This window comes from Meleagris gallopavo, chromosome 20 (genome assembly GCF_000146605.3).
Source record: "Meleagris gallopavo isolate NT-WF06-2002-E0010 breed Aviagen turkey brand Nicholas breeding stock chromosome 20, Turkey_5.1, whole genome shotgun sequence".
Lineage (NCBI taxonomy): Eukaryota > Metazoa > Chordata > Aves > Galliformes > Phasianidae > Meleagris > Meleagris gallopavo.
In genome coordinates, this window is record NC_015030.2 from 4,531,695 (window position 1) to 4,544,607 (window position 12,913).

The following is a 12,913-nucleotide window of genomic DNA, read 5'->3' on the forward strand; positions in this document are numbered from 1 at the left end:
GCTCCTTCAGTGTCCGGAGCTCCCGCCTCGATGGAATCCGAGCTGCTGCAGTCGCCCCTCCTGGGGCTGGGGGAGGAGGATGAGTCGGACCTGACGGACTGGAACCTGCCCCTGGCCTTCATGAAGAAGAGGCACTGCGAGAAGATCGAGGGCTCCAAGTCCTTGGCGCAGAGCTGGAGGATGAAGGACAGGGTACTGGCCGAGGGCGGAAGGGGGTGGGCAGGGAGGGAGGAGGGCCGCCGTCCCCCAGTGGGGCTGCGGGCAATCCGCCTAACCGGGTAACTCGGTTTGTGATCCCTGCGTGTGGTGTCGGGGCTGCAGACAGGTGGGAGACGCACAGAGAGCTTTGTTGGGTTCCATCCAACTCAGGGAATGCTATGACAAATGTGTATCCGGGTTCACAGCGACACGCTACACGCTGTCTGAATATCTGCCTCGTTTGAATTCTCTGAGTGGAGTTTGATGTTCTTCAGTGAAGGCAGTAAGATTACTGAGGGCTCACAGGGCGCTGTGGATCAGCAGGTAATGCACAGCACGAGGCACAGAGAACGCAGTCGTTACACTTGTTTCGTGGTGAAGGTGCAGGAAGTGTTGTGGTTTTGAAGTTTGCCAGCAGCATGTTATGTGCAATGTAAAATTAAGGTATTCTCTGTGTCTGCAAGAGACAGGAAACAGCTTATGTGAATCTGGAGACAGAAGGTAGTTATTAGATGAAGTGCTTGTTGTGTTGTAGGACTTTAGTTCTTTTAGAATTTATATCATGTGGCACCAGTGAAGCCAAGGGCATCTGACAGTTCCTCTTCAGGATGTCAATCCAGAGCAGTCTAAGTGTCCCAACTTAGCTTAAGTTAAAAACAAACAAGCATACAAAACACTAGGGAAACATAAAGGATAATCAGCTGCAGTCCTTTCGTTCATGGAATTTGCTTTGGGTCAGAGGATTCCCGGGGTCTCACGGTTGTGATGCCCATATATTTGTGTATATGGCTATATATGATTTTGTGTGCGTGTGACCAAATTTCTGTTATATTTCCACTTCCTTTAGTAATACTCTGTCCTTAACTTGGGATCTTCTGGTGAAACTCCTTCCTGTGATTTTTTTTTCCAGAGATATTAGGACCAGGAATGAGGATGCTGTACATTAATTTCCTAGAGAAGCATTCACCTAAACAGTTCTCTGGAGCATTGGGGAAGCATTGGCAGAGCCAGAATCATCTAAGTGCTTATGTACTGAAAATTTGACTTGGCAAATCATTAATGGACTGAATTAATTTTTGTTTAGAGTCTGACTTAGATGAGCCACACAACACAGTTTTGTAGGTATGTCTCCTTTGAAGGGTTTTGGCGTGGAAGTGGTTTGCTCTACTAGAATGTGGAGGTGGGATGAGCTTGCTTGTCTATTTTAGTGATCCTTCTGCCTTCTTGTGGAACCTCCTGTTCGCTTATTCAGTGATGTGCAGAGCTGTGTTTTTCTAAATTGGGGACAACATTGGCTTGTTAATCAATAGGTTACAGCATGAACATGAGTAAAGAGGTAGAAGTAATCAGTTGTATTCGTTGTAGTGCTTTTCATATGGCTGCTAAAGACAAAGGGAATCATCTCAGCGAAGAGCAGAGCAGTGGTTACAGCACTCTGTGCCTGTGGGGTTGCAGTTTCTTCTCAGAGTACTCTGTGATATGAGTGGTGCATGTCTCACCAAGCTCAGCAAAGTCAGAACCGGAGTGAATTCATCCTTACAGAGGCTGAATCTTTGTGAAATAAGGAAGCACATCAGAATGTTTCTGATTGCTTCTGTTTTCACTGTGAGCTTGAAACAACTTTTCTTGATATCAGAAGTTGATCATATGTCACTGTGTGTTTGGACAGCTTTATTTGGTATCATTTGGACAAGTTTGGACAAGTTTGTCATTATGTACAATTACTTCTTGCTGAAGAACACTGCTTTCTTCCCTTGCTCCTGAATTCACATAAATTTTGGGTCTTGTTCTCTGGCTTTATGAAGAATTCCTCTCACTGTGTCATAGCTGACTTCAGAAAGTTACTTCTTCCTTTTTTCCTTCTGTAGAGCATTACAGCACAGTGAGGAAAAGTCAGTGTTGTAGCCTTGAGTCAGCACTGGAGGCCTCTGACACCTGCCTACAGCAGCTAATCAAATTAAAACCGACGTGTAGCTGCCTCCATCCGATTGCTTCTTTGTTGCTCTCCCCTGGTTTGTTGCTTCCCTTTCTGGTCCTCGCTACCTTCTTTGCATCTGATTCACCTCCAATGTGCTTTTCTCTCTCCCAGATGCTACTGAAAGACTTGGAGAGGGCTGGAGGGGATGTATCTGTTATCTCTTGATGTAATTTGAGAGTATGGAATGCATTCTGTAATTCTGAATTTGATCGGTTCACCTGTCAAAGCACAGAACGAGCCCATATTTAAAGTAGGAAGGTTGGTTAACTGAAAAAATCCCATATTTGTAGAGTTGCAGGTAAATCTGTGGCATATTTTCCCCATGAATCATGGAGAAACCACAGGCAGAAGCTGGTTCTGCCCTTATTTGTCATCTTGAGCTATGCTATGTTGTGATCCTAACACTACAGCTATAGGAAATGATTCCACTAAGATTTTGGAATGGAATTACTTTTTTTTTTTCTTCATCTTCTTCCATTTCTCTAAAAACCCCAGAGTTTATAGGAACTTGAAGGTTCTTTAGAAGGCAGGAATCTAATAAGAGGGAAGAATCAAATAAGAAAGGTAATCAGTAGTAAATCTAAACAAAATAACAGAACATTCTCTCACCCCCTTTTCATCCTTTAGGACTGCTCTGAAGACATTTAATCTTCCGTCTCCTGCTTCTCTGGACTACAGATGCCATCAAAGTGACACTGCTTTGATCTATTATTTATTTAAAGAATATTTTTAACACAAGAGGGTTAGAATTATGCTTTGTATATTGAATTAAATCTCACAGCCTCAGAAGCAGTCAAGTCATGAAAGTTGATTTAAATAAAAAGCTTTCAAATACGCCGGGTTTTACTGACAAGTTGCTACTAAATTCAGGATATTTAAATTAAGCTGTGCTGTACTTATATTGATTTCTAAAATAAGTGGAGAGCGAGAAAGCTGGTTGTAATAGTTTCACTTTAGCGTTTTGTTCCTGCTGCCTCATAACTTGCTGAGTGAGAATTTAAATCCTGTTTTTATGAGAAGAGGAATACACAATTAGGTTTCTATGGAAATTCAGATGAAGGCAGTGCTGCATACAAATGCACTTAATTCAGACTAGGAGCATTTACCTGCCTGCGTGGCAGATGCTTCTTGTGGCAAAGGAAAGCAGTGAAGGGTGGCTGCACTGCAAGCTCGTGCCTGTTATTCTGGCTTGAGCTCGCTGCTTTGGTTGCACCAGGAGCATTTGGCCACCGAGGCTGCTGGAGCAGTGAGCAGGGTCTTGTTAGCCCAGCTCGTGTGTGGGCTGCAGCCTCCCCTTCAGCTTGGCTTCTTGCATCTAAAGCGTTTGTCTTGGGTTTTCTTCGGCGTTTTCATACGCTGTCAACTGTATTTGTGCTTAAGGAGCTCCTAACCCAGGAAGTTAGTCCAGGATCTAAACCAAATGCAGTGCAATTCCTGTTCTTCTCCTGCACGAGGGTGAATTGGAGTGGCTGGTTTGGAGCACTTCACTTGGGTGCTGCCCTGGGAGCAGTGGTGGTGATGTATCCCTCCTCAGGCTGTGGCTGAAAACCACTTTGGGTCAGTGGTAATAGAAGTGATGGTTGCTGTGCTTAGGGGTGTGAATCGAGCGGTAGCGTGGGGCACTGCTTGTGGATGAATGTCTTTCAAAATAAAGACCGAAACAAAGCAACTCAGCTTCTCTCCATTCGAACCCCCTGCTGCGAGTAACGAGCACTGCCATCCCACTTATAGGTCTGCATCTCCTCTTACCTAGAGCAGAGGTCATTCTGGGTTAAGATGGCTTGTATTGATTGAACCGAGCTGGGAAGCTTGTGCTGTATCTACCACTGCCTACAAATGTTCTTATCTCTAAGCAGAGAGAGCAGATTTCAACAGCTGTGAAGAGTGTGGCTGGTCATATTTTGAACGAAAAAGCTCTTGCCATTATACAACAGTAACAAACACTGAAATCTTTAGCTCAGTCAATCTCCCATCCCATTGATTTTGCTGGTAGGGAGATTCTCTGTAAGGTGGAGGTAATAATTCACTCCTATCAGTTACAGTTGTGTTCCTGGTAAGCTTAGATTAAAATCTGAAGACGCTCTGTTACATCCGAGCATCACACTGAGATGTTTTTTTCTTCCATAATTTTAGATAGGAGGTTTTGAGATAAAGCTTTGTGTCAGCCAACCTAACTTGTGGAATTTCTGAGACTACAGAGTAAAAATATACTTCTTTATTCACCTGGATTTAATCATTTAATCTCCTTTTTCCCTAGATTTCCAAGACCAGGGGACTGTATGAGGAAATTTCTCCTGTCTGTTAGGAACTGGGAAGCAAGCCCTTTTTTTTTTTCTTTTTTTTCCCCTCTAAGCTTTGGCTTAAGTCCATGTTTAAAGATTGTAATAGGCAGTGCATATATAAACCTCCACAAAGCCACGGATTTGCTATTTCTACTTCCTCTAGCTAGGTGGAGAAGAAAATAATTATTGCAAATCTAAAATTTTAATGGCTTAATACACAGAAATGTCCAGGAGTCTCGTTCCCTTAAATAGCTCCTGGAGAGTGCTTCGTTGTAATTATATTTGCAGTATGAGTAATAAGCGATAGAAATGCAGTGTAATGTGTTGGAAAGGAGCTGACAATGTTATTGCTAGCAAAGATAATTTTAGAGTGGGGAGAGACTTCACCATTAATGTGAAATGACAGAAAATTACCTTTTTGCTCCATTCAAGAAAAGTGCAATGAGAGGATGAATATTTTGTATGCAGCACTTCATTTTTTTTCTTGGGTGCGGTCGTGGCCAATCACCACCACTTTCAGAAGCCCTTTGCTAATGCTTGACTGGTTCTTGGATTATTATTATTTTTTTTTTTCCTCTGCTTTTGTGCAGCTGCAGGAATTCAAGGACAGCTCACTTCCTTGGGGCTCTGTCCTTGTTTGCTTCGTGGTTCCTGAAGATTTTCTGGAGGGGTTTTAGGGTTTTCCTTGTTTTTCCTGTGACACGTTGTTTTAATTGGCTGCTGGTGTGCTGGTCTACCATGCAGGTCTACCCTTGAATGTTTCTGAAGGTAACAGCACAGTAAGGCCACTGGTAACAGAGAGATGATTGATTGCTTCTTGTAGCTTTGAGACGTGTTTCCAAGTAGCTTTCAGTGTTTCCAAGTAAACTCGGCACCCAGGGCCCTTCTGGGAATGCAGCCTCACTTGGCCCTAACAGTTTGGGCATGGGTTCTCCCAGTGCAGCTGTGCTCCTGGAAGCTGGGTGCCTCTTTGGTCTCTCCATGCTTGCTTTCACTGCTTAACAAGGGAAATGCAAAGGGAAATGAATGCTTAAGACTGTTCTGTTTCCTTGCGTGTCTGTTGCCTTTGCTTAATGACTCTGAGGTTGCTTTGCATCATTTCTTACCCCTTCTCTTGAAGGAAGAATTTGAGATTCTTCAGCCAAAACACATTCAGTAATCCTTTCGCACTCATCCTGGACAGCTGGGCTCTTTAGAAAGTTGCTGTGTGCTGATATTTCTCAGGTATTCTGCCTTTCATCCCTACTTTGCTATGGCCGTGACTCAGCCCACTTCACGTTAACTCTGGGAGCAGTTCTGTTGTGCACAACACCACTCATCTCTGAGGGCACCTTCAGGGGCTGAGGTTGCTGGACCAGGGCATGCCAGTGCCAATTGCTGCTGTTCCCCATCAGGGTGAAGTGCACACTGCTCTCAGCACATGAAGAGAGCATTTGTGCTAACCTCGGTACCGTCTGGCAGCAGCAATTAACCTGCAGCTGTAGGGAGCACTTAGGATTTGTGCTTTTGGTTTTTCTCTGCATTCTGCTGTTTATCCTTTATACTAAATATATATATATATATTTCTTTTTTGGTGATGGATTTGTTCTTGAAATGTAGAAAACTTTCACCGTGCTTCAATGACAGAGGAGAATGTCCTGATAGTTCCTGTATTACAAAGCTGTTAATACAGTACAGAGTTTCTGGTAGTATGTTCTAAAACAGGTCAGAAATGCAAAAAGCATTATTCAAAGCATTGGCTTCGGTCTTTCTTTTGATTTGCAACGATTCAACGTCACGGATATTGAATAGGAGTCAGAGAGGAGCATGGGCGAGCTGTAATTCTTGCTAAAGATGTGCTCTTTATTAGTCATGAAATATAATACTTTATGGCTCTTGTGGGGAGGTAGACAGAGGGGAAATAACCCCATTTGTCTTTGGGATCAGTTAGGCTTAACTTTTCATTACTGGCTCGCTGTCTGTTCTCAAGGAGAAATGCTTATTTAAAACACAGAACTTGGGAATATAAGATAAATAGTGGCTCGTTCAGCATAAGCCACAGGTCAGACATTACTAGGAAAATATTGAAAAACAAGTATTAGGCCGTAAACGGGAAACAATAAATAAATGAGAGAGCTGATTGCTTGGCAGGATGTGTTCTCCTGAGGGAGCAGTCTGTGTGCTCTGTGTCCCGTTGCTTTCTGTGCTGCCAGCTGGCTTTGGGACTTCTGGGGATGGCAGCACCGTGACACCCTGCAGCGCCGCGTTCCTTCTGAGGCCACATGGGTTTGTGATGGCTGTGATGCACTGAGGGGTCCTGCTGGATGGCTCAGGGCTCTGTCAGTGCCAGCTGGGTGTCTCGTGCTGCTGGTTGGTTGGTTGGTTGGTTTTTTTCCCTGGTTGTGCTGCTGGGTGCTGACCTTCTCTACAGATGTGCGTGGTTGGTGTGCAACACCTCTGTGCTGCATGGAATTGAATCATGGCATTGTTGTGTGGGAGTTGGGGTATCTGGAGAGAGCTCTGTGGAGCTCTCAGGCAGTTTGGTTCCTTTTAGAAGTCAGGCCAGTGCTGTAATACACAGAACTTGTTGAAAATGTTAAAGCTTTGAGGCTGTTCTTCCTACTTCTAGTGCTCGGTATCACTGTGTTACCTTGAAAATAATGCATCTTTTTCTTGCAAATAACCTGAGGTGCAGCAGCTGGGCTGAGGCAGGAGCCCTGTGCTGTTGTGTGTGGGTCACAGCACTAACCCAGCCCAGGAATTCTTCTTGAAGACATTTTTTTTTGTATGCAGGCAACATGAAAGATGTCAACACCGAGGTGCTGGGATGGTTGATTTTTGAAAGTAGCGGTTTGGTGCTCATTGACTGAGTGAGGAGAAAAGAGAGGAAGGTGAAAGGGCAGCAGGCAGGGAGGGGGGCTGGGCAGACCTCGTGGGGAGGGCTCACTGCAGATGGGGTCCTGTGAAGCTCACCCTCTGTGGCCACCATCTGCACTGCTTTCACTTCTTTGGGCTTCTTTCTCCTGCTGGCTCTCTGCTCCAGATCCCCCGTCAAGCTGCAGGGTTTCCTTCCTGTCTTTTCCCCCTTCTTGGTGTGAATTGTGCTGTTCTGCTCCACTTTCTGCTTTCTTTATAAATTATACATTTGTGTGGCTCTAGCTTTTTCTATGAGTGTGCATTCTGGGCTTTTTTCCTGCTGTTCTGAATGGTAATGAGCACCCTGGGGAAGCAGGGCTGCAGGTGGCTGTGCTCCACCAGGTGCAGCACTTCGCCCGTGCTCCTTTGGTGCTGGGACACAGCTTTAGGTACTGGGATGAAGGAGTTTAGAGAAGAGAACGAAGCACTAAAATAATCCTTTTCAAGTTATATTTTGAACCTGCTATAGTGTTTAGTAATTGGTTCAATGCAGCTTTTTGCTCAGAGTTCAGGTATCAGTGGGTACCTTAGCTGCTGTGTGGGTAGCAATCTTATTGACTGAAGAACACAGCTGCTAATTGATCACAGTGTGGTTTATCCCCTTTTTCTGGCCGTAAGTACCCAAAAGAGCACCAAATTTGGATGATTATGGTGACTTGAGAGGAAGTGACTAAGACAGAGTCTGTCTGAATTGCCTATATCATTATGTGTAACCATCAGATATCAAGTGGCTTCGTTGGTCATTGGGTGTTTCTCCTTTTATTGGTTTTAGTTTAAATATTAGAAAGGATATAATATGTTCTAATATTGATCAGTGACCCTGAATGGCATATTCACATGTTTTAATAATGTATTTCCACTGAGCAGTGACTATTTAAGCTGTGTAGAAGAAATCCAATGACATCCATTTCCATGCTGTATTAAAGATGTAATGTGTAAAAATAGTGATGTAAAAACCAAGTACTATTCTTGTAGAGCGAGTATTGTTCTATTAAAACAGTATTCTACTGCTCTATTAAAAAATGAAAAATGTAATCAGCCTTGCCTTGCTTCAAGTAGTCCATGTTAAAGAGCAGATAACAAAGCATAGCTGAAACTTCAGAATTTACAGTAGTGGTAAAACTTCAACCCAAGAATGGTTTCCATGCAAAGTGAACATTTTATTCTCTTTCCAGATGAAGACTGTTAGTGTTGCCTTAGTTTTGTGCCTAAATGTCGGCGTGGACCCTCCTGATGTGGTGAAGACCACTCCGTGTGCCCGCCTGGAGTGCTGGATAGGTAGGTTGAGAGCTGCTGAATTCCAGGAAACTTTTGGCTAACAGATACTGAGGTATCACATGTATGGTCATCTCAAAGTGTGTGCTTCCTGAACTTAAAGCTGGGGTGAGCTGAAGGAAATCTGGTGGATGATTTGTACGTGTCCATCAGCAACTGCTGCCATAGGTCATCTTTTCTGCTTTGTTTTAAAATGAGATCTCATGGAGAAAAAAGAACAAGCTGCTAATTAGCTACTTACCCTTTTTTTTTTTTTTAATTGCTGTAGATTTATAAGTATCTAAGGAAATTTCTGAGCAGTTACATCTTTAGAGTACTCTGCTCTGCAAAGGCTTAGTCACCCCTGTCACATAATAGAGAAATGTCTTGAACATGTGTGGACTTCACTGCATTCTGAGGCAGCTCTGAGGCTGTTTGAATTGGGAGTGTAAATTCAGAAGAGCTGGAACTATTCCCAAGAATGTCTTCCAGCAGTGCCAACACATGGGCTTTTTATTTTGATGCAGCGTGGGTAACTTCGTAATTCTTTGTTAGGAAGCAAAAAGTTTCCTTGGTTTTAACACCGTCCGATTTTCAAGATGAGGTAAGTCTGAAATAATATTAAAGGGGAAATACCTCGTGTAAGAAAATGAAGATATTTTGGATTTCATATAGGAATGGGAAAGATCCGGGTGACACAGCCCCATAATCCTACTTCTTGAGGTGCATAATAGCTGCAGTAGCAAATTTATCACTGTACAAAATAAACTTGTTGAAAAAACAAAACCAGAAACCGAAAAACTTTCAGAACATCTCACTTCTAACTTGCTTTATGAATCTGCACATCTCATTTTGGTTTTGTTTTTTTTTTTTTAACCAAAAAATGCTGATGACTTTATAGCAATTAAAAAACCATGAGCATGCACTAACAAATACGTCTAGTCAGTGGAGAGAACAGCTCCTCGTTTCTCACTTATACATGGGTAGAGAGAAGAGAGAATGAGGAGTATTGCAGAGTCATTAAAATAAAGTTATTAGTGCTTATCATCAACAAAGAGAATTTTGAAAGCAGTTTTTTAATTAAATTTTTAGTGTGTATCTGCACAAGTTTTCATTTCCATTGCTGCTTCCTTCAGAAACTTAAAGCTGCAAAAATATCCCTGTTTTCTCTTCTGTATATCAGTCTTAAGCTAATGGTGTGTATTGTGGAAGCATAATGTCTCTGCCAGATGTAGAAGACAGTGTGGAAAGCGTTCTGGGGCCATTGCTGTTACTAAAGGCTGAGCTGCGATCACCAGCCTGTCACTCTGCTAACAAATGGCCATCAGCATCTCTGCCAGAAGCCAGCCACAGCTCCTACTGTGCTTCCAGATGTGCCTTGGAACGACAGGAGAGTTGTGGTTCCCTCCAGAGCTCGGCCATGGCTGGTGTTGTGCAGGGCTGGTGCTGCCAGAGGCTCAGGGAGCTCTGTGCTGAGCTCAGTCTCGGCACCTTCAGCCTCCTGCACTGCTGCGTGGGCAGTGTGCATTGCTCTGAAGGCCCTCCCAAGTCCACCAAACTGTTGTTCAGCTCAGTCTGCTCAATCTGCTTGGAACTTGCCTTAAATATCAAGGGCACTGTCATGGTTCAGAGTGCTGGAGATTGCTGGGATATATGGAGACAAGTGCTGAAACTGCAAGGTCTGCAGAGAGGATTGAAGTGTTTGTTCTGTTCTGGTGGTGCTTTTGGAGCAGCTGCTGCAGCTAAGCTGAAAGAATTGTGCATCTTGAAGCCTGAGCAGAAAACTGACTGCTTGTGTTTGTTTTCTGTCTGGCAAAATGCGTTACCTCAAATCGTTCTGCAGAAGGATGCTGTATTTCAAATAAAATCCTGGGTTCAATGCATGTAAGAAGTTCTGCTTTCATCATACCTGGTTGTGTTTTGCTTTTAATGCTTTGAGATAGTGTATGCATAAAGATGGTATTAAAAATGCCATTGATTCAGTTAGTTGCTTTTAAAATAATTTGTATTAAATTGCAAAGTATTAGCTTCTAGAATTTTGGAAACTTGTAAGTGTCAATTATATGGCCATGATTTTTGAATGAAGCACATAAGCTGATATTTTACTCGCTATGGATTGTAGTAATTATCTGGTGATAGAATTAACTACTTAAAAAGGTTAAATATTTGATGATTTTTTTCTTGATAAATGCAAAATTCTGCTTCATTTACTACCATTGCTTCCTGCTTCAGATATTACACACCATTTGTGATTTTTATGTAAGCTGTTTCAATTTTGGTCATTGTTTACTACAGAAACTTCCTGTCAATATTAACAGCAACAAGTGTTAAGCCTCGCTTCTCTTTTGAAACAGTTGTATTGATTACCTTTGTGAGACCTTCTTCCACGTTTGACAGGCTCTAGTGGTTTTTAATTGGTATTTGAGTGAAGAATTTGGGAATAATTTGGGTCTCCCAGGTGACAGATCTGAATTTTACAAAATCATAACATGCTGTTGCTAAAGGCTTAAATGCTTATAGAAGTGGTTTTGTCCTGAGTGATTCAGCCGTGGTCAAAAAGTTTCATTTGCATTTTATTTCCTAGATCCTCTGTCAATGGGTCCTCAGAAAGCTCTGGAAACCATTGGTGCGAATTTGCAGAAGCAGTATGAAAACTGGCAGCCACGAGTAAGTATTCCTGGGGCTTCCCCTGTGAGCTGCAGGCATGGTGCTCCTCCAGGGCTGGTGCTCAGCTCAGATTGAATCCAAGCTGCATACCTGTTACGGGGCATGGTGTTGGCAGCAGTGGTTGCTGCCATCATCCATCCAGGTGAATACATTCTTGCAGGCTGTCAAACTATCCCGTTCTCTAGCTGCTGTCTCGCTTGGCTAGTGCTTAATTCAGTCATGTCTGGGATATTTGTTTTAAGTACTGCGTTCTACAGCTGAATTCTTATTTATGTTCGTGATTTTTGAGATGTTCACTGATCTTTCATTCTGAGTTTGTGGTTTCTTCTGTAATAGAAATGTGTTTGCCCTCAGCTACTTCAGAAGCGTGTGTCCCAGTGCTCGTCAGCACTGTTCTGAACTTGGTGATTGGATAAAGTCCATGTGGTGCAGTTAGTAGTGGAGGGAGGCTTTTGGTTTTGGTGACTTCAAAGCTTTGTTAACGTCTAATTCAAACTATATAGAATTAGTATAGTGTGTATATAAGCTTTTGTAGAACGTGGGTTTAAGTTTTTGAAGTAGTAGTGTAAATAAGAAGTTAAGGGTGGCAGTTTGGCTGTTTCCTGTTTGTAACAGCTCCATCTTGCTTTTGGGGGAAGTGCATTGCTTCTGGGTGCTTCAGTGTGCGTGGTTCTGTGTGTCTCTGTAAATAAACCACACAAAGGTCTCCAGAAGGAAATGTCATGTCTGCAGCATGCTTCAGATGGATACAGGAATCAGGCTGTAGCATCGTGTTCACAATTAATATTCCCCAGTATGTTTGTGTCCTTATCTGTATGCTGTAGGCAGTTTGGATCAGGATATTCCTCTTCAAAGGACCTCGACTACTGACTACTAAAGCATAAACTTATGATTATAAACAAATAACATGTAACCCAAACAGAAATAATAACTCCATTGAATGAGCTTGCCTGTAGATTTGCCTTTTCCCTTATGAAGCAGCACTAATTCTAAGATCTTCATTTTAAGGAGGTATGGACCTTTTAAGGGGACACTGCTGGATTTCTTCTTGTTTTCTTTCCCCACGTTTTCATTCCTTCATAAAGGACCAATACTTGTGGATAAAAGACAAATGGCTTTGGCTTTGCAGTAGTGAACAGTCTATTTCTTCGCTAGGCACTGGGAATGTTTTTCACCAAAAAGGATGGTCGGGCTGTGTGGCTTTGAACAAATGCTGGATGGTTCTTTATTGGATGCACTGAGTCCCTTCTCTGCTTTTTAACTCAAACTCAATGGAATAATAATGTATTCTGAGCAGTCTGAACACAAATAAGTGTAGTATGGGCTCTTTACCTCTTACCTGTGTTGGATACTTCTCTGCCCCCTTGTTCAGGGGTGCCCAAGTAGAACTGGTTTATCTTTCATTAGCAGCTCGTTACCTGAAGGAGACCTGCTGTATTAAGCAGTGCAGTGCTTACATTACCAAATCTGTGGGTAATCTGCTACAGAACACTTCAAATGTGAATGTTCAGTGGGTATGTTTTTTTTCCTGAAGCGCTGTGTGTGTTTGTGTAAGAAGGGTTACTCTCGTAGCATGGATGGTGTGTGTTTAAGGCAGGAGAATTTCCTTTTGCATTTTTCCTTTTGGCAATTTTTTTTT

General features: G+C 42.7%; 1 protein-coding gene across 1 annotated transcript; it reads left to right on the forward strand.

Annotated features, from left to right (window-relative positions):
- LOC104913786 (regulatory-associated protein of mTOR-like) lies at positions 1-11,364 on the forward strand. The gene is made up of 3 exons (XM_019621657.1): positions 1-192; positions 8,529-8,631; positions 11,192-11,364. The coding sequence occupies exons 1-3, from the start codon at positions 31-33 to the stop codon at positions 11,347-11,349; spliced, it is 423 nt and encodes a 140-aa protein (XP_019477202.1). The 5' UTR covers positions 1-30; the 3' UTR covers positions 11,350-11,364.
- Positions 11,365-12,913: the final 1,549 nt, after the last annotated feature.